The 19,817-nt window shown below is 41.8% G+C and overlaps 2 protein-coding genes across 2 annotated transcripts in view; one reads left to right on the forward strand and one right to left on the reverse strand.

Moving 5' to 3' along the window:
- The window catches only part of HDGFL3 (HDGF like 3), a 74,862-nt gene that overhangs the window by 33,883 nt on the left and 21,162 nt on the right, over nucleotides 1-19,817 (forward strand). Inside the window, exon 2 of the mRNA XM_045448601.1 lies at nucleotides 15,194-15,270. Coding sequence (XP_045304557.1) covers nucleotides 15,194-15,270 — 77 coding nt within the window. The remainder of the gene's footprint in view (nucleotides 1-15,193; nucleotides 15,271-19,817) is intronic.
- The window catches only part of TM6SF1 (transmembrane 6 superfamily member 1), a 58,524-nt gene continuing 52,041 nt past the window's right edge, over nucleotides 13,335-19,817 (reverse strand). Inside the window, exon 10 of the mRNA XM_045448595.1 lies at nucleotides 13,335-14,071. Coding sequence (XP_045304551.1) covers nucleotides 13,892-14,071 — 180 coding nt within the window. The 3' untranslated portion in view covers nucleotides 13,335-13,891. The remainder of the gene's footprint in view (nucleotides 14,072-19,817) is intronic.

Raw genomic sequence — 19,817 nt, forward strand, 5'->3', positions numbered from 1 at the left:
TGACACCCTACCACTGTTGCCATATTCCGTTCATTGGAAGTAAGTAACTAGATATAGCCCACGCTCAAGAAGAGGGCGGTACACGGACCATGAATACCAGGAAATCAGGATCGTTGGGAGCCATTTTAGAAGCAGTCTGCCACCCCGTCACCAGTATTCTTGGGATTATCTCATCTTCACTTCTCTTGATAAAGGCAAATGTATCTCTCTTCTGAGTAGTCACTTATAACTCCCCCCCCCTTGGACATCTTTCTTCTCTGGTCCCCTCACCTCCAGGTGGCCCTCTTGAACAGGATTTAAGACAACCTCCATCTCTAGCTAATGGTCCCTGGAAAACATGCACCCTTTACCACCAGAAACTTGGGAGTGCAGGCCAATCGCAGCATAGTCACCACCCATTTCAGTCTGCCACCAGAGCAACTAACCAGAAAACCTGTACTTTCTCAAGATTTCTCAGTTTTGAGTCAATCACTGGTCTTCTAGGACTCCCTAGGTCTAGAAGACATGTCCCACGCTCTCCATGTGGTCTTGTTGAAGCTTCTTTTCCTAGGTCAAGGTGGGGAAAGGAGGTCCTTTTCTGAACTCTCCTTATCTCTAACCTTTTTTTGCTAGAGCTAAGGTTTACGAGCCATTTTGACAACATTCTTGGAGCCTCAGCTGAAACTGACACTCAGGTAGTTCCATATTGACATCCTGTTTCATCTGCTGTTTGCCTTTTTCCTAATCCTTTGAAGGCATTTGCCTTGGGTGGTTGCCTACAGTCATTGCAACAAGAAAAATAATTACCAATTTATTAAATCAAACAGTGGAACATAAGAGAGAAGAGATGGGAGAAAGATGAATAAATAATGAGAAAGGGAAGGGAGGAAGATGGGGGAAAGCACTAAATACCTTATTTTGTTTCAGATTAGAATAAATAGATAAATATTGTCTTCATGTTATTGTGTAATTATTATTGTTTTAATGGTGTTCTTGAAATGTTTGAGGCACTTGTAGAATTAAAATTATGAAATTTGAGTTTAATTCATAGAATAAAGGTAAACATGAAGAGAGAAAAGAGGCATATAAAAAGCCAGACATACTGGAAGCATAAATGTTCTCCATTTAGATCCATAAATAAAATCCAACAATAATAATGTTTGTAAGAGACTGACCTAACACAAAATAGTGGGAGGTAAAAATTACTCCAAAATTGGAAAGATCTATTTATCAGACTGAATAAAACAGATGGAGAGATGGCAGTAATTTATATCAGACAAAATAGAATTTAAGGGGAAAAAAAGCATAGTGCATATCATTTTATATTGACAACATAAAGGCCAATGAAATTGACATCAAAAATAAAAGATGTGCCCAAATTGGCGTAAGTCTTGTGAATTGGATTCACAAGTATCCAAATTTAGTTCCACATGATCATCTTTCTGAGTTTTTTGGTGGAGGAAGCAGGGTTTGGAAGATCTGCATAAAGCAGTAAATTCTCTTTCTATTAAAATGTACTTTATAAATTTTGTGTATAATTAAAGAAGTTTTGCTGGTGGAGGACCAGCTAAGACTCCTTGCTAAGGAAATGGGAAAGGCAAGGCCAAAGTTATGCAAATATAGTTTCCTAGGAATTCAAACCAGGTGTAGAGCTGGAGACTGGTGGGAAAAGGTGCTCTTTGTATCCAATCAGACAAGGTCCCCATGGTTGAGTTTAAAGGAGAAGTCATCCTCTACGGATGTAGAAGAGTCCAGTAAGTTTAACTGTCCACGTGTTCTTTACCTAATACAGATTCCATTCTGCAGTTGTTTTTTTTTTTAATCAGACATTCTGGGACAGGCCCTAAGCATTAGTATTTTCATTGATTTACTTTTTAAAAATAGTTAACGTTTTTCTTTTTAATTTCAGGAGAAATACAGTTTTGTGACACTACCATTCCTCCTACCCTGATGTAGCATTGTACCCTTCCTAACATTTTCTTAGGCTTAAATAAGCACATGCGCATGCAGACACGCGCGCGGGCACACACACACACATGCATATACACACACACGCTCAGAGTTTGATGCAGTTAACATTTTTTAATTTGCAGCTTGCTCTTTTCACTTGCCCTTGACATACTGCTGGCTTTCCAAGTCAATACATATAGATATTGGCTATGGATATGCCATAGTATAGCTGCGCCATAATTCAGTTAATCGTTTCTTCGCTGATGGCCCGTTAGTTGTTTCTTCTTTTGGCAGGAGAACTTCAGTGAACATCTTGGTTTGTTTATCTTTACATGCTCGTGCTCTTATTTCTATAGAATAGATTGGTTCCTAAAAGTAGAATTGTTAGGCTGTGTGGTATGTATGTTTTTAATTTTATAATGTATGCGATCATATCCGCTTCTTAAATGTTTGTAGCAATTTACATTTCATTTATGTAATCGTGTACGTGGGTGCTGGTTTCCCTACACTCACTGTTAAGCACATTTCTAGCTTAAGAAAATAATTCATTAAAACCGCAAAAGTAATAACAAGGGAAAACAGGAGAAAATTTTTTTGTAGTCTTAGAATAGGAAAGTACTTTAAAAGCAAGATACAAAACCATAAGCCACAAAGAAAAAGATGAATAGCTCTTGTGATATAAAAATGAAGAAATTTCTCCTGGCCAAAAAGCCATTGCAAATGAAATTAAGACAAATGACAAATGGGTGAAAACATTTGTAGCATATGATAGAAAAAGAGATGAGACATATAGAGAGATATAGATAAAATGAGCTTTTGTAGATCGATAACAAAAGCCCATAACCCAGTGGAAAAATGAGTACTGGGCGTGAAAAAGCAGTGTGTAGAAAATATAGTATGTATGAAAAGATGTCCAACATCATCTCTAATTAAGAAGTGCAGGGGCGCCTGGGTGGTTCAGTCGGTTAAGCGTCCGACTTCAGCTCAGGTCACGATCTCGCGGTCCGCGAGTTCGAGCCCCGCGTCAGGCTCTGGGCTGATGGCTCAGAGCCTGGAGCCTGCTTCCGATTCTGTGTCTCCCTCTCTCTGCCCCTCCCCTGTTCATGCTGTGTCTCTCTCTGTCTCAAAAATAAATAAACGTTAAAAAAAAATGCAAATTAAAACAAAACATCATTTTTCACATAGCAAGTTGAGAAAAAAATATATATATATGTATATTGCTAATACCCATGAATAGTGAAGTTACAGGGATATAGAAACTCACATATTATTGGCGGAAGTGTGACTGGTACGATCTCTGTAATTGGCAGTTTGGTGGTTTTAAAAATTCTTTCTGAATTGTTTTTAGCTAAAGTACGTACATAGTTTTAACAAAAAACTTTTACTTACAGCGGAATACAAGTCTCCTGTCTCCTCTTCACTTATTGACTAGACACAGTCCACTGACTTTCTAGCTTAAGAGACAAGGATGTAACCAACTTGTTATATTACCCTCATATTCCCTCCCTTCCCCTACTATTTTTACCAAAATGTTATTATGAAAATTTTGAAACATACAGAAGAAGTTGGAATGTAAAGTGAATCCCATATACCCACTTCTGGGACCCTACAATTAACATTTTGCTGGGTTTGTTTACCACACTTCTGTCCTTCCAACAGTCGCTCTCCATCCATCCATCCATCTTATTTCTCATGTATTTTAAGTTAATTTGCATATGTTATTTCATCCTAAGCACTTCAGCGTATGTATACTTAACTAGAATTTAAAATTTATTTACATTTTTGAGGTAAAGTTTGCATACAGTGAATGCATGAATCTTGTGTTTCACAGGATGAGTTCTGACAAACATATACATCTGTGTAACACAACCCCCATCAATGTATGAAATATTACCATCACCCCAGAAAATTTTCTCCTGCGTCTTCGCGTCTTCCCATTCACTCACCACACCCACCTTCCCCCAGAAGTTACCACTGTTTAGACACCTTTTCACTGTAAATTAGCTTTTCCTTTTCTAGAACTTCATATAAATGGAATCATATAGTATCCCGGTATTACTCTTTTATGTGAGATTCTGTCATTTTGCATGTTTTTGAGACTGGTCCATGTTGTTGTCTGACTAGAACTTCATTCCTTCCCGTTGTTGGATAGTATTCCCTTGTGTGAACCTTGAATACACCACACACAGCCCGCTCAGCCGCTCTCATGCTGATGAACACCGGGGCTGTTTTCACACTTGGGCTACTATGAGTAAAGCTCTGTGTGCATCTTTATATAGATCTTTCTGTGGACATACGCTTTCATGTCTTTTGAGTCCGTGCAGAGAGGATGTGACAGTTTCGTATGTTAAAAGACAATCCCAGTAGATACCCCTTCATACCTCCTAGAAAGGCTGGCTGTACCAACGATGGCTAGGATGTAGAACATCTCAGCTCTCTTACGTTGTGTGAGGGAATGTAAAATGATATGATCACCACTTGGGAAAATAGTCTGGCAGATTCTTACATTTAAGGTTAAACATTTACCTGTGCTATTACCCTGTAATCCTGTTCCTGGGATTATCCAAGAGAAGTAAAACCATAGATCAAAAAAAAAAAGAAAGCAAGAATATTTATAGCAGTTTTATTCACGGTAACCAAAACTGGAAACAATACAAATGTCCAAAAACGAAAACAACAACAACAAATGTCCATCAGTACATCTGTAGGAGAACGGGTGCAGTGGAATATTACTTGGCCATATGTAAGACTGAACTACTTCTATAATATGAATTCAATTCATTTCAAAAACACTGAGCAATAGAAGCCAATACCCAGACTTCTTACCTTTTTTTTTTTTTTTTTTTTTTGAATTCAGGAACCAGCAGAGCTGATCTATGGGGACGTAAATCAGGATAGTGGTTGCCTGTGGTGGGTGGGAAGTAACTGGTAGGGAGGATGAAGGAACTTTCTGAGATGACTTAAATGTTATATACTTGATTAGGTTAGTTATATGGGTATATGATGTATCAACTTCTCATGAAAAGTGAAAATAAACCCTAAAAGCAAGTGTATTTTGTACCTCTTCAAAATTGAAGCTGTGGGGACAGTTGCTTAGAAGACCATGGGGACTAAAGGAGAGTTGAGGGAACATGCCAGAATTTTAGGCATTTCCATTTAAAACATGATTTCTGGGGGTGCCTGGGTGGTTCAGTCGGTTGAGCGGCCCTCTTCGGCTCAGGTCATGATCTCGCGGTTGAGGAGTTCGAGCCCTGTGTCGGGCTCTGTGCTGACAGCTCAGGGCCTGGAGCCCGCTTCGGATTCTGTGTCTCCCTCTCGGCCCCTCCCCTGCTCATGCTCTCTGTCTCAAAAATAAATATAAACATTAAAAAAAGTTTTTTGTAAGCATGATTTCTGAAATTGAAAAAAGAGGACGTGGACGTTTAAGTGGAGACCTTCCGGGACAGTCACAAACCAAACCCCTCGCTTTTTACCCTTCAACCTGAGCTTCTCCACTTGTCAGAGACTGGCTCTCCCTAAGGTGCCCTGTGAGGGCAGAGGGTGGATGACTGCCCACACGTGCTCCTTCTCCAGAAGCCATAACAGAAAACACTAATGAGGGCCCTCAAGAAGTCATCTGGCCTGTCCCCTACAGAGAGCCCATCACAAATAAAAACACTGCGTTCTAAGTGTATCTTCTCAGAATTATTTATAATTCTTTTAAAGATAAAACTGTCAAGGTTCTGAAAGTTTCATCGCGTGGAAAACAAAATGTCTTTATGAAATAGCTCTATCAAGTAATAGGTGATGATTTTTATGTATTTAAAGATATCAGGGACTGATTTCCTAGAGATTTTTCATTCTTTTTTTTTTAAGTTTGTGTATTTTTTTTTATTTAAAAACAATTTTTTTAACGTTTATTTATTTTTGAGACAGAGAGAGACAGAGCATGAACGGGGGAGGGTCAGAGAGAGAAGACACAGAATCTGAAACAGGCTCCAGGCTCTGAGCCATCAGCACAGAGCCTGACGCGGGACTTGAACTCACGAACCGCGAGATCATGACCTGAGCTGAAGTTGGACTGAGCCACCCAGGCGCCCCTGTGTATTTATTTTGAGAGAGAATGAGCGAGACAAGAAGGGGAGGAGTGGAGAGCACAAGAATTCCTAGCAGGCTCTGCAACCGTCAGCACGGGATATGACGCGGGGCTCAAACTCATGAACTGTGAGATCGTGACTGGAGCTGCAACCAAAAGCCAGACACCCAACAGACCGAGCCACCCAAGAGCCCCTACAGATTTTTCAAATTGTTATTTTGGAAGCTATGTCCATATAGTTGTGTTTGTGGTTCTTTTAACAGAGTGTCATTTTCAAATATTAAGTTGATGAGTAACCTATTTATTAAGCCAAATATAGTCACATTTAGAAAATTCTTTCCCCTTTATCTTGTGCACATTTCCTTGTTTCATAATGTGCTTCCCTTTTCTTAGCCTGCAGTAAATTTGTTGACTCATTTGTAGACCTCTCTATCTAAAGCCATTTTTGTAACATCATCATGCAAGCTTTTTTTTCCTGTGTAATTTAACTTCACTTTATACACTTTTGTACCCCAAATAGTCTTTTTTCTCTCCCTGTTCTTTTCAGCTAGCCCCCCAAATCTTTCTTTTTTTAATTTTTTTATTATCTTTTTTTTTTAATTTTTTGAGTCAGATGCTTAACTGACTAAGTCACCCAGGCGCCCCTGTTTCTGTATTTTTTTTTTAAGTTTATTATTTTGAGAGAGAGAGAGAGAGCATGCATGAGCAGGGGAGAGGCAGAGAGAGGGAGAGAGAGGGAGAGAGAGAGAGAGAGAGAGAGAGAGAGAGAGAGAATGCCAGGCAGGTTCTGTGCTGACAGAACAGAGCCTGACATGGGGTTCCAACTCACGAAACCAAGAGATCATGACCTGAGCCAAAACTAAGAGTCAGATGCTCAACCAACTGAGCCACCCAGGTGCTCCTAGCCCCCCAAATTGTTCTTGTTGGCATAGTCGAATAGACAAGTTTGCTTGTCACATTTTTTTCTTAAGCGTAGAGACTCCTTTATACCATAACCTTGAAATAATTTTCCTTAGTAATCTGTTATCAAAAGCGTTCCATGATGTACTTTGTCTTCCGTGTCATAGTTGAGGTCACGGATTTCCTCCATGAGCAAGTGTAGGCTTCTTCAGGTCCTAAGTCAGTAAGGAAACCTTGGAACTCAAGGGATGTCTGTTATGCACCTGCCGTGTGTCGGGCACTGCTTTAGGCAGTAGGGCTACTGTGGTGAAGACGCAGGTTTCCCCAGCACAGACATTATATTCTAATGTGAAGAGGCCAACAAAATACTCCGTGTCAGGAAAGTGCTAAGAATAAAAATAAAGCAGAATAAGGGAACAGAGGAGGACAGGGGAAGAGGTGCTATTTTTAACTGGGTTGTAAGGGAAGGCTCTCTGATGAGGTACTATCTGAGCAGAGATTTGAACAAAGGACGGGAATGGGCCACGAGCATTTCTAAGAGCAAGGGCATTGCCGAAGGAGGGCGCTTGGGTGTCTGTGCCTACCCTCTGGCTCTCAGCACTTCTCACCCTCCTCTCCTCCTCACCCCCAACCACCAGGTGGACTGCAGTGAAACCATGAAGCTGCCACCATGTGGGACCCCTGACCCCCAGTATTCCGATCAGATTCCCCTGATGTTGGTGCCTGTCTGTGTTTTCATCCTCTATTCGCCCTGTTGCTGAGAGGGAGTGGTTATGGGAATGGCTCGACACTCAACACTGGACAGATGAGATAGACCCCCGCTTATTAGTTACATAAACTCACACCCGCGTGGCCCAGAGGAAGAGGTGATACCACATGCCACCCAGAGCCACTTGGGGTTTGCATTGAGGAACAGAGTGGACAGCCAGGGGGCCGAGAGAGCGTGGGGCCCCCACAGAAGGATGTGGTTGGCTTGTTCGAATCATTCAGAGCACTGGCAATACTGAGCCTCTGATCTCCTACCACAGTCGGAGCCAAAAGAATTTGTTTCCCAGTGAACACTTCAATCTCAGCAACGTCATGAGACTTCTCAGAGATGTGACCACTTGATTAGGAGAGGAACTTAGATATCTGAGAATAATGAATAAGGGCTTAAAGTAATAATATAATGTTGCAAAATCACATCGAAGGTGGTAGCCCACTTTTTTTAAGGACCAAAACTCTTCGTTCAGCAAGGAACTTTTGTTTGTTCAAAAACAAATTTAAGGATATGACAGCACAAAGTCTTGGGAGTTATTCTAATGAAGTATGGCAGATTATTCTGAAGCTAGGGAATAACCTTTTTTACCACATCTTGTTAGGAACAGACAGGATACTCCAAGACCAATTTGTTATTCTCACAGAGAAAACCAAATTTTGGTATTGTATGAATAAATATCTGACCTTAATGGATTTGTAAGCTCACCCTTTTTAATCTTACGAATAAATAATCAAAACTGAGCCAGCTGTACCAAAAAGACAAAAAATAACAAGTGTGGGCAAGGATGTAGAAAAAGGGGAACACTCACACCCTGTTCTGAGCATGTAAACTGGTGCAGTCTCTATGGAAAACAGTAAGGAGTTTCCTCAAAAAATTAAAAATAGAAATACTATGCAAACAGGCAGTTCCACTTCTGGGTATTTATCCAAAGAAAATGAAAATGCCAATTTGGAGAGATATATGCACCCCTATGTATTACAGCATTATTTATAATAGCCAAGATATGGAAGTAACCCAAGTGTTCATCGATAGACGAATAGATAAAGAAGATGTGGGATCTGTATACAGTGGAATATTACCTAAGAAAAAAGGATGAAACCTTGCCATTTGTGATAACATGGCTGGATCTAGAGGGTATTATTATAAGTGAAGTAAGTCAGAGAAAGGCAAATACTGTATGATTTCACTTGTATGTGGGACCTAAAAAACACAAAACCGGAAACTTGTAGAATGAACCAAACAGACGCATAGATGCAGGGAACTGTTGGCTACGAGAACAGGCAGGAGTTGGAGATGGGACAGGCAAAGTAGGTGAGGAGGATTGAGAGGCACAGACTTAGTGACCGTCACAGGATGTAGAGTGCAGCATAGGGAATACAGTCGCCAATGTCATGGTCACTTCGTATGATGACAGATGGGGACCATCTTATAATGTATAAAAATGTTGAATGGTTGTGATGTACACATGAAACTAACAGGATATTGTATGTCGGTTGTAATTCAGTTGATAAAAACCAAACATCCAGCTTTGGCAACATTTTAATATTTCATTGCATAAACTTTTAGACTATTTGCAGTTACACAGTCCAAGGCAAGTAAATTTCCCTTTCCACAAACCTATAACTTTCAGCATTCATCTGGGCCTTGTCCTTAATCTTCTCCCACATGTGGGAACAACCTAAATACTTGAGTTCAAGTACAAAATTAATCTTTTCCCATTAGTAAACGAAAACACCTCCTGTTACCTCACCTACCTGGTTATACTTCTGTGCCAGTGTTGTTCTCTGTAGAGTCTCAATCTCCATATTAATTATAATTTACCCAGAGTGACATCTGTTTTACAGAGAGCCAGATACTTGAGGAATTACTGTCCCATACAAGTGTTTCAGCAAACGGTCAAAGCTCATGGACAATCATAATGCACATATCCTTCCTGTGTCTTAGATCTTAGAGTAGCAGACTTAATCCCTACTTGTAATCCCTATTTGTATATGACACAAAACCACACACAGCTCCCAATGCTTCAGTATTCTGTTCTATGTGGAAATTATTCAAGGATGCAAAGATTATCCTTTAATTCAATTTAATACTAGCCCAGCATCTTAAAGTTAAGTATTGGAAATTATGTTTAATCTAATATACCACAGAATATAATAGCTGTTGGTTTAGAAAAGTTTGTCAGAAATATAATTCGTTTATATTTATATTTTCCTTAACCATTAACATTATATGCAAGCAACATTAGCTTATCAGTAGACCTGTTTTTTTTTTTTTGTTTGTTTGTTTGTTTTTTTTAATTTTTTTTTTCAACGTTTATTTATTTTTGGGACAGAGAGAGACAGAGCATGAATGGGGGAGGGGTAGAGAGAGAGGGAGACACAGAATCGGAAACAGGCTCCAGGCTCTGAGCCATCAGCCCAGAGCCCGACGCGGGGCTCGAACTCACGGACCGCGAGATCGTGACCTGGCTGAAGTCGGACGCTTAACCGACTGCGCCACCCAGGCGCCCCTCAGTAGACCTGTTTAAGAAGTCCCAATGTAATTAGTGTCTTCATGAGGAAACAAACCCAAATTTTACTTAAAAAATAAAACATATACTTATATAACATTCTATAAGGATTAAATTCAGACAGAATTGTTTTTACAGCAGAATTATCAACCAGTCTGATTTGTTCAAGGATTCACTTTGATTGCTTAAATTTGGATTTTTTTTTTTTTTTTTTTGAGAGAGAGAGCTGGGGAGAGGGAGAGAGAATCTTAAACAGGCTCCGTGCCCAGCAGGGAGCCCGATGCAGGGCCTGATCTTACCATGAGATCATGACCTGAGCCAGAATCAAGAGTTGGACACTTAAACAACTGAGCCACCCAGGCACCCCTAAATTTGGTTTGTTTTTGTTTTGTTTTTAAAATTTTTTTTTTTCAACGTTTATTTATTTTTGGGACAGAGAGAGACAGAGCATGAACGGGGGAGGGGCAGAGAGAGAGGGAGACACAGAATCGGAAACAGGGTCCAGGCTCTGAGCCGTCAGCCCAGAGCCCGACGCGGGGCTCGAACTCACGGACCGCGAGATCGTGACCTGGCTGAAGTCGGACGCTTAACCGACTGCGCCACCCAAGCGCCCCATGTTTTGTTTTGTTTTTAATGTTTCTGTTTATTTTTGAGAGAGAGACAGAACGTGAGCAGGGAAGGGGCAGAGAGACAGGGAGACACAGAATCTGAAGCAGGCTCCAGACTCAGGGCTGTTAGCACAGAGCCTGATGTGGGGCTCAAACTCACAAGCCATGAGATCACGACCTGAGCCAAAGTCGGATGCTTAACTGACTGAGCCACCCAGGCGCCCCATGGTTTTTTATGTATAACTGCCTCTGACCTGTCAGTTTCTGTGAGAAGGATTTTTTTTTTTCTTAGAAGGCCACCACATTTAATATAATATGGTATTCCTTTAATAAAAAATAGGAATTTTGCTATTTTGTACATTTTAAAGTATTAAGAAAGCAATCATGCGTTGGTACATTTTTGCAATCACATTGCAAAAATCCTGCAGACATAATGAGACTCCTGTTAAGCACAAGAAATGAAGGCAGTCCATCCACAGGAACCACAGCAAGAGGGGGAATGTCTTATAATGTATTTCAGAATCAGCTGGAGGTTTCTTAAAACATTGACTCTTGGGTTTAACTCCCAAAGAATCTAAGTCAATTGGTCAGAATTCTGGACTCAGAACTAGTATTTCTGATGAGTCCCCATGTAACAGCTGATGGTGATGGTGCAGGGATGAAACTCTGAGGACACGTTTTCTAGGAAATATGAGGTTGCCTCCCTCCTGCCCCGAGTCCATAGGGCTGTGGATTTATAAACTTCAAGGGATTACAGGCTTGGTTTCTAACTGACACCCCCTGAGTGTCTCTGCAATGAGCAAAGCAGACAAATCAATAAAGAACGTTAACAAAAAGGCCACCATATTGAAAGTATTGTACATTCACTGTTTTAATTCCTGAGGATTCTTATGTACCTTTATATTTTTATAAGTCATATTACTATCTGTAAACCAATAGAAACAGATCTTTTAAGAAAATTATACCCAATTTGTTAAGACCCTTTCCAGAAGTAGAAAAATGTTTCAAAATCACAGGAGGAGTAAACACTCTGTCAAGTACGAACACAGCTTCTGGCTTCAGGTCTGAAACTTCAGCTACAGGTTAAAGGTAACATAAAATACACACATTCACTGATCTAGGTCTCAAAAGGACTCTTCTTCTGTCCAAAGGAAGCAAGACATTCTACAGACTAAAAGACTAACATACCAGATTCTTTGCCACGTCACACCCAAAAGACAGTAGTTCACCCTCGTCCTGTAATGGGGAATAACACATTGGCTGTGTGCAAACCAGAATCCTAACAAACGTAGCTGAGAACTGGGAACAAAAGTAAAAATACAAAGTCAGGAAAACAAACAGTAAAACAAAACAAAACAGAAACTGAAAGTAAAATTCTGTTGCCACTTGGTATTCACAGTAGGAGCCAAAAAACTGCCTGGGAGGTGCACTTTTTAATTGGTTCAGGAAGGTGTATCTACTTGAACAACTTGTTATTCCAAAAATGCCAAAGTACAATTTTCAAAAAAGTTAAAAACAAGACCCTCGGGGCACCTGGGTGACTCAGTCGGTTGTGTTGGATCTTGGTTTTGGCTCAGGTCATGATATCAGGGTCATGAGCTCGAGCCCCCCGTGGGACTCTGGGCTGACTGACAGCGTGGATCCTGCTGGAGATTCTAGCTCCCTCCCTTCCCCCGCTTGTGTGCACACTCTCTTGCGCTCCCTCTCAAAAATGAACAGGCAGAAAAAAAAAAAAAAACAGGACTCTCAATACAAGTCAACCTACTTAACACCTTTATAGGGGAACCAACATGGTTGTCAGGCCAGTTACTAGATCGTTGACAATATTTATTACAGGGGCCACATTCAAGTACTCCAAAGGGGCCGGCTAAAAGGTATGAATGAGGAACGCAGGCATTGACACTCTCTAGAGTGTGGCGGAAGTGTAACATAGTTGGTCTCAAGGTGGCATCTGTTGAACATCTTGGCTAATCGTTTCCTTGTAGGAATGCTTGCTCATCCCTATCTGTAATATTTTTTTTCACACAAGCTGTTCTGGATTTTAATGTGAATCTTCCTGTTTTAAAGTGTTGGTAACTAATTCAGTTGGGAAAAAACAAAAAAAACAAAACAAAACAAAAAAAAAAAACATCGTTCGAGCCAAACAAAATATATCTTCAGGCCAGAGATGGCCTGAGGGCCGTCGCTGTGCAGCCTCTGCAATAGATGTTACTCATGTAACATTATAGCAAAGAAAAAGTTCATCCAAAAGCTGTATTGACAGAAAGTTTTAAAAGATTTCTTTTTAAACTGTTTACTTGCAGTTTTTTTCTAAATGTGAAAAAAAAAACCCAACATGACGTGACAGTGTTTTGTCACCTGGTCACCATGCATTTCCATTTTAAGTTCTATCTTTGGTCCGCTTAAAGTACAGTTACTCATTTTCTGGCGATCTGTTTCACAACGGTGTGAATATCGTTAACACTACTGAACTGTATATTTGAAAATGGTTAAGATGGAAAATTTTATGTCATGTTTTTTACCGTATATACGCACACAGACACACATTCATTATTGAACGTTTAGTGAATTTATTCAAATGAAATTATTCATTTTAAATTGTCTTTGGAGGGTCATATTGAATGTAACAGGAAAGCCTGGAGACAAGGAGGTACTTTGAAAGACCTGTAATGGCCTTGTTAAAAGATCATGAGAACTTGTTTAGGGAACAACACTTACTAATGGGAATAGTGATCAATTTGAGAGACATTTCCTGGAGCTGAATTGGGAGTATTTGGTAAAAAAACTGAATATGGGGCTTGAGGAAATAATAAAAAGATTAAGGTTTCTTTCCTGGTAACAGACTATACCAATAATTAAGTTAGAAAACAAAACTAGATTCAAGGGAAATTAGTTCAGTTTTAGACAAGCCATGGGATTTCAAGATTGAAGGAGACCTAGAGGTCACCAAGTGCAACCATCCCATTTTACAGATGTGAAAGTCAAGGCCCCAGGAGAGGAAATGATGCCTTCGATGGCACAGTTTAAAATCAGAAGCAGGACTTTACGAGTTCTAGACTCAAAGTTCATCTTTCCCCAGTACACAGTGTCTGCTCTGACACATGGTTCGTTCAGTTCAGAGACTGAACTGTGGGGTGACCCCCAGGCTGCTGCCACATGCCACATGTGAGTGAAGGAGGCCCGCAGATCTCTTCCAGACATGGGGTATCAGGCCTGGTCTCTTGCTCTCTGAACTTCAGTGTGCCTCTCCTCTTTGTAGCCTTTTCTTTAGTTTGAGCTGCTTGTAGGACCTGGAAATAGAAATGGTTTGTAGACATTGGTAATTTCATGCCTGCATTTCAACATAATCCTGTCAGAATTATGGGAATTCAAAGGAAAGGTTGGGGCGACAGATGGAGATTTGCAAATTTCCGTTTCTTGAAACATTGTAAGGAATTATGAATATGTAACTATATAATAGCCTAAAGAATTTGGACTTTATCTTATTAGAGGTTCTCAACCTTAACCGTACATAAGAATCAGTAGGTCTGGGGGGGGGGGGGGACTAAAGTAACATTATTCTTTCTTTATGTTTGTTTATTTTTGAGAGAGAGACACACAGAGTGCGGGTGGGGGAGGGCAGAGAGGGAGGGAGACACAGAATCTGAAGCAGGCTCCAAGACCCTAAGCTGTCAGCACAGAGCTCGACATGGGGCTCAGACCCACAAACTGTGAGATCATGACCTGAGCCAAAGTCAGACACTTAACCAACTCAGCCACCCAGGCACCCTAAGTATCATTTTTTTAAAGTTCCAAAGGTTTCATGTGCACAGTTAAGGATGCTTTAAGCAATGCGAAACCATAGAAGGATTTGAAGCAGGGATGTGAGATAATCAAATGTGCATTTTAAATGTAATTCCAGCTTAAACGAGTGGAGAGAGACTTGGAATAGTCCAGGAAAGAGATGGTAATTGTTAATGACTGTATAATATTTCACTGAGTTAATTTTCCATAATAATTCTTTGCCTTACAGCATGTATGTTTCTAGGTGTAGTGTGTGCGTGTGTGTAAATTCACCGTCCTCTCCAAAAAGTGCCATCTTTTTGTTTGTTGTTGTTGTTATTCTTTTTAACTATTTTGCCAGGACAGATTCCCAGAAGTAATGCTATTGAGTCAGAAGAAATGAGTAGTTTGGGCTCCTGGTGATGTATTACCATAATGGTTATAATCAGTTTACAGTGTTACTGTCCATGTGGTGGGCCAAATACGAACTTTAGAATCACTTACAAGGTTCAAAAGAAGAAAAATTATTGGGATTTTGATTAGAATAATTTTATTTTGAAATTAGCAAAAGAGTTATCAGAACAATATTTTGTTTATGCTATTTTACATGATTTAACTGCATATTTAAAAACTAAATTTATCTTTAACAGATTGATGAACTCCCAGAGGGAGCTGTGAAGCCTCCAGCAAACAAATATCCTATCTTCTTTTTTGGCACCCATGAAACGTAAGTCAACAAAACAACCTGAAATTTCAGCACCTCTAATTTGGCTCTACGAGGCTACGTTGTTTATACCTGGTCTTATTAAAATGAGCACAATTATATAAAATCGGCAAGCTTAATAATGTATTTTTCTTAATGTGAAGATTTTTCATTCATTTTACTTACGAATGTTATTTCTGTGTAAATGTTGGACATTACCCAGAATCTCCTTTAGGACACCTGTAAGTCCTTGGGTGGTCTCCTTCCCACTCCCAGTAATTTCTTTTGTTGCTCTTGTATATTTCCCTTCTGGAGAGACTTCCTTCATCCATATTTCATACAACAAACTTAGGTTCTCTCAGGCCCTTTCAATTTGTTGAACCCTGAAGCAAACATACCAACTTAATAAGGTTTTTAAACTGCGTTGGTTAGAGTACAGACTAAACTGCTGGATAAACGGAGCGGAAAATACAGCGTCTTAGATAGCAGAAATTTCTTTCTTTGCTTTGAAACAATCCAGAGGTAGGCAGGTAGCTCAGGGTGTGCAGACTGCTCTGCTCTGGGGACCCAGGTTCCTTCTGTCACTTTGTCCTGCCATCGCCTGGGGTGTTGCCTTGTCTGCTATTTAAAAACCAATGAAAACTGGCTCAGCAGCACCTGTACATCTTCCAGGTAGAGGGGAGTGGAGGGTGGTTAGAAAACATGAAGAACAGGACACTTGTGTGTAAGGAAGTGACAAGGAAGTTGCATATGTCACTTACACTTGCACGCACAGCTGTGGCAAAAACCTGGTCCTGTGACCACGTGTTGCCATCGGGAAATGGGAAGCATAGTGTCTAGCTTAGGCAACTGTAATAGGGAAGAAAATTGGAAGGAATAATTCATCATTGAAAGAAGGAAGCTGGTTACTAGATACCAGGAGATGATGGTCAGTCTCGACACACTAAAAACGTGTGTGGTCCGTCACACAAGGACACAAATGGAATAGGGATTGTATGTGTGGAGGAAGCTAAAAACTGTCATGAGGGGCACCCGGGTGGCTCGGTTGGTTGAGCGTCCGACTCTTGGTTTCAGCTCAGGTCATGATCTCACAGTTCATGGGTACGAGCCCCCTGTCTAGCTCTGCGCTGCCAGTGTAGAGCCTGCTTGGGATCTCTCTGTCTCTGTCTCTCTGTCTCTGTCTCTCTCTGCCTCTCTCTGCCCCTCCCCTGCTTGCTCTGTCCCTCTCAAAATAAATAAATAAAACTTAAAAATGTTTTCTAAAAAAGAATACCTGTCATGAAATCTTACAAATCTCCAAATTCAGGGTCATCCCTTGTGCTTGTGTTCATTTGAATGCAGTAGGGCCAGGCGGGAACTTTTTCTTAGCTTGCTGCCTCTGCCACTCTGGCACCTTGTTCATGCTCGCCTCGAAAGAGAGCTAGCCAGGGGAGAGGGGGCCCTTAAGATGTATTTATTTCTTGTGTTCGTGTGAGAAATAGTTGCGTTTCTTTCAAGAAGTTAGTTTTATCCTTTTTTTGTTTTTATCTAGTAGTCATTGTGCAATATCCAGCTTACCATGATTTCCTCCTTAGAGAGGTTACTAGAAAGCTTAGAAGTAAATGTTTTGTCTACAATAAGCGCAGAGGGCTTCGTGCTACGTATTTTTACATTCGCCTCATTCCTTTCTCCATTTTGCGTCTATACCATTACTTTGCTTTTTCTCTGAGACCTGTTTCCAAATGATTTGATCGTATTTCTGGGACCTGGCAGGATTTAAGAAACAAGATTATCCCTCTTCTATATAGGACAAATCAACCATTTACGAACATTGTGTGGTCACTTCTCTTAGTAAACATTTTCTGGGCATTCTTTAAAGCACTATAAATAAAGAGCTTACCACCTGGTGTGCAGCTGGTGAGGGTAACAGTCATCCCAGTGAACAGTGTGAAGGGTTTCCCGGAACCGATTCTTAACGCATTACTAATCTAAGTCAACGGCATCCTTCCGAGGCTCTGTTCAGTAAAAGTAGTTCTACCAACGAGCAATATAATATAGTCCATATGTTCGTTTTTTACTGGTTAGATTATACAGAGGTGGGTTTCGAAACATTTAGAGGAAAACTAACTTCAAAAACACCTGCCAGGACTTTGTTTCAGCAGAGCATTTATTAGGGATCGGGTGTCCCTGAACCTGAGATTATACGCCCTGGCAAGTACCTAATGTTCAGCCCGTCTGTGGAGGCAGAGTACACGTGGGTGTTGCTCGCTCCTGTAGACACGGTGCTTAGCACAGCGCCTGGCCAGTGGGAAATGCTTAAAATAATAGCTGTTGGATGAATAAAATTCACTAAATGAAATAAAGGTGAGGAACTTCACAAGAAAGCTGTGTGCAGGCCAGCCAAGCACCCCTAAGCAGACTAGAATTTTCCTCAGAACATGGCCTGGAATGTATTCTAACGCCCAGACAGTGAGGTAATTGGACCCCCAAATTCTTCTGTTCCATATAACTTAACCCCAGTAGTTTTATTCTGGACAATTTTCAAGACAGCCTTGGCCAGGAGAAAAAAAAAAATAACATCCTTAGAGCATGGAACTTTGAACAATTTTGTTTTCTGGCCTACCCTTTAAGGTTTGTAAAACATGCAGGAAAATTAACCAATTGGGAGGAGATTTGATTTGTGGAATTATCTGTCTATCTTCTAGGAAAAAACATTGTGTGTCAACAAATAAGTAGTTGTTTCAGAACAGTTCATTCGGGGTTCTTCTTTCTGGCAACAGCTGGCGTGGCCAGTTGCATATTAACCCTGCCTCCCTCCCGTGGCAGCACAGAAATACAGGCAGGCCCTGGCGAGCAGTAGCTGACGCGAACCTCGGGCAGCTTAGCCCGCAGTTAGCTCCTATACGTGGCGTCAGAGGCCGGAGAAAAGTCAAAAGCCATGGCCTAACAATGCAGGACACATTTCTCGAAAAGGATATCGGCAAAGTCCATTTCTTTCTCATGTTCAGTTTGTCAAGCAAGACACTGACATCCTTTGATTAAAATGTCCAGTAACCTGCAAAATTATGTCTGGATTCAGTGAGATAGAGTCATGTTGACCAAGCTGTCAAAGGTCAAGGAAGGAAGTTTTGGTGGTCGGGGGCAGAAAGCTTCCTTGGGTGTTTTTATCAACTTGAAAATTTCGATCAGCTAGGCAGTGAGGAATTAGTATGAAGCCCCAGTCAGAAAGTGGAATTTATAACACTCAACAGTAACCTATTAAATAATAGTCTCAAAGTTTCCAACATCTCTGCAGATAATTTCCAAATATATACCTCCAGCTCAGACCTTTCCCCTGAGTGCCAGAAGCGCCTTTCCTGCTCCCTCCTTGACCTCCTCACTTGGATGTCAGACCGGGGTTTCAAACTTAACATCGAAATCTGAGCTTTTCACCCTCAAATCTTGTTCTCTCAAAAATCTTTCGTTCCAGGGGCACCTGGGCGGCTTAGTCGGTTGAGCGTCCGACTTCGGCTCAGGTCATGATCTCGCGGTCTGTGGGTTCGAGCCCCGCGTCGGGCTCTGTGCTGACAGCTCGGAGCCTGGAGCCTGCTTCGGATTCTGCGTCTCCCTCTCTCTCTGCCGCACCCCTGCTCACTCTCTTGTCTCTCTCTCTCTCTCTTTCTCAAAAATAAACATAAAAAATTTTTTTTATATAAAAAAAAGCTCTTTCGTTTCAGTAAACGCCAAATCTGTCCTTTTCATTTCTCAGTCTACAACCTTGGAGATAACCTCAGTTCTCCGTCCCTCTCACGTGCCGTCTCCAGCCCCTTGACAAACCGTGTTAGCCCTTTCCTGACCGTGAATTCAGAATCCCGCGCCTTCCCACCGACCGCACGGCTTACGCCCTGGCCCGAGTCACCAGCATTACCTCAGTGGCCCGATTTGTCTCCCTGCTTCTGCCCCAGTGCCCTCTCCTTCGGTCTGTTCTCAGCCCGGTGGCCAAAGGGATCCTGTTAGAACACAAGCTGTCACTTCTCTTCAAACCTTTCGTGGTTTCTCGTCTGAGCCTGAGCCTCCACAGCGGCCTTCGAGGCCCTCCTGATCTGTGTCCCGACGCAGCCCCCTCAACGACCTCCCCTCGCCCTGCCCTCCCTGCTCCCCTCATCCCAGGCACGCCCGGCCTGTTTCTTAAACTCGGCGGACGCGGACGCCTCCCCCCACGTCGGGGCCTTCCGGCCGCGCCCCGCCCTGTGTCCGCGCTGCTCTCCCCCCGGTGACGGGCGGCTCGTTTCCTCTCGCCGATCGCTGCCTTGTCCGCGAGGCCGGTGAGCTCCGTGTCCGGGGTTGTAAAGTCCCCCCCCCCCCCGGACTCGCCACCCCCTTCCCTGCTTGGTTTCCTTTACGAGCACGCGGTACCGCGGTTTTTCCTTTCCGATTTTGTCCGAACCCCCGCTCGCGCTGCTGGACCGCGTGCTCCCTGAGCTGGCGGCGTGCGTCTGTTCCCCCCGGAAGCCGCAACACCGCGGTGGTGCCCGACTGGTTCGAGGCGTCCGCTCAGGTCTGTCTCACGGCTGGACACGTGAGCCGTAGTTTGGAATGGAAGATTCTTGGGT

The sequence above is a fragment of the Leopardus geoffroyi genome, chromosome B3 (assembly GCF_018350155.1).
Source record: "Leopardus geoffroyi isolate Oge1 chromosome B3, O.geoffroyi_Oge1_pat1.0, whole genome shotgun sequence".
Taxonomy (NCBI): domain Eukaryota; kingdom Metazoa; phylum Chordata; class Mammalia; order Carnivora; family Felidae; genus Leopardus; species Leopardus geoffroyi.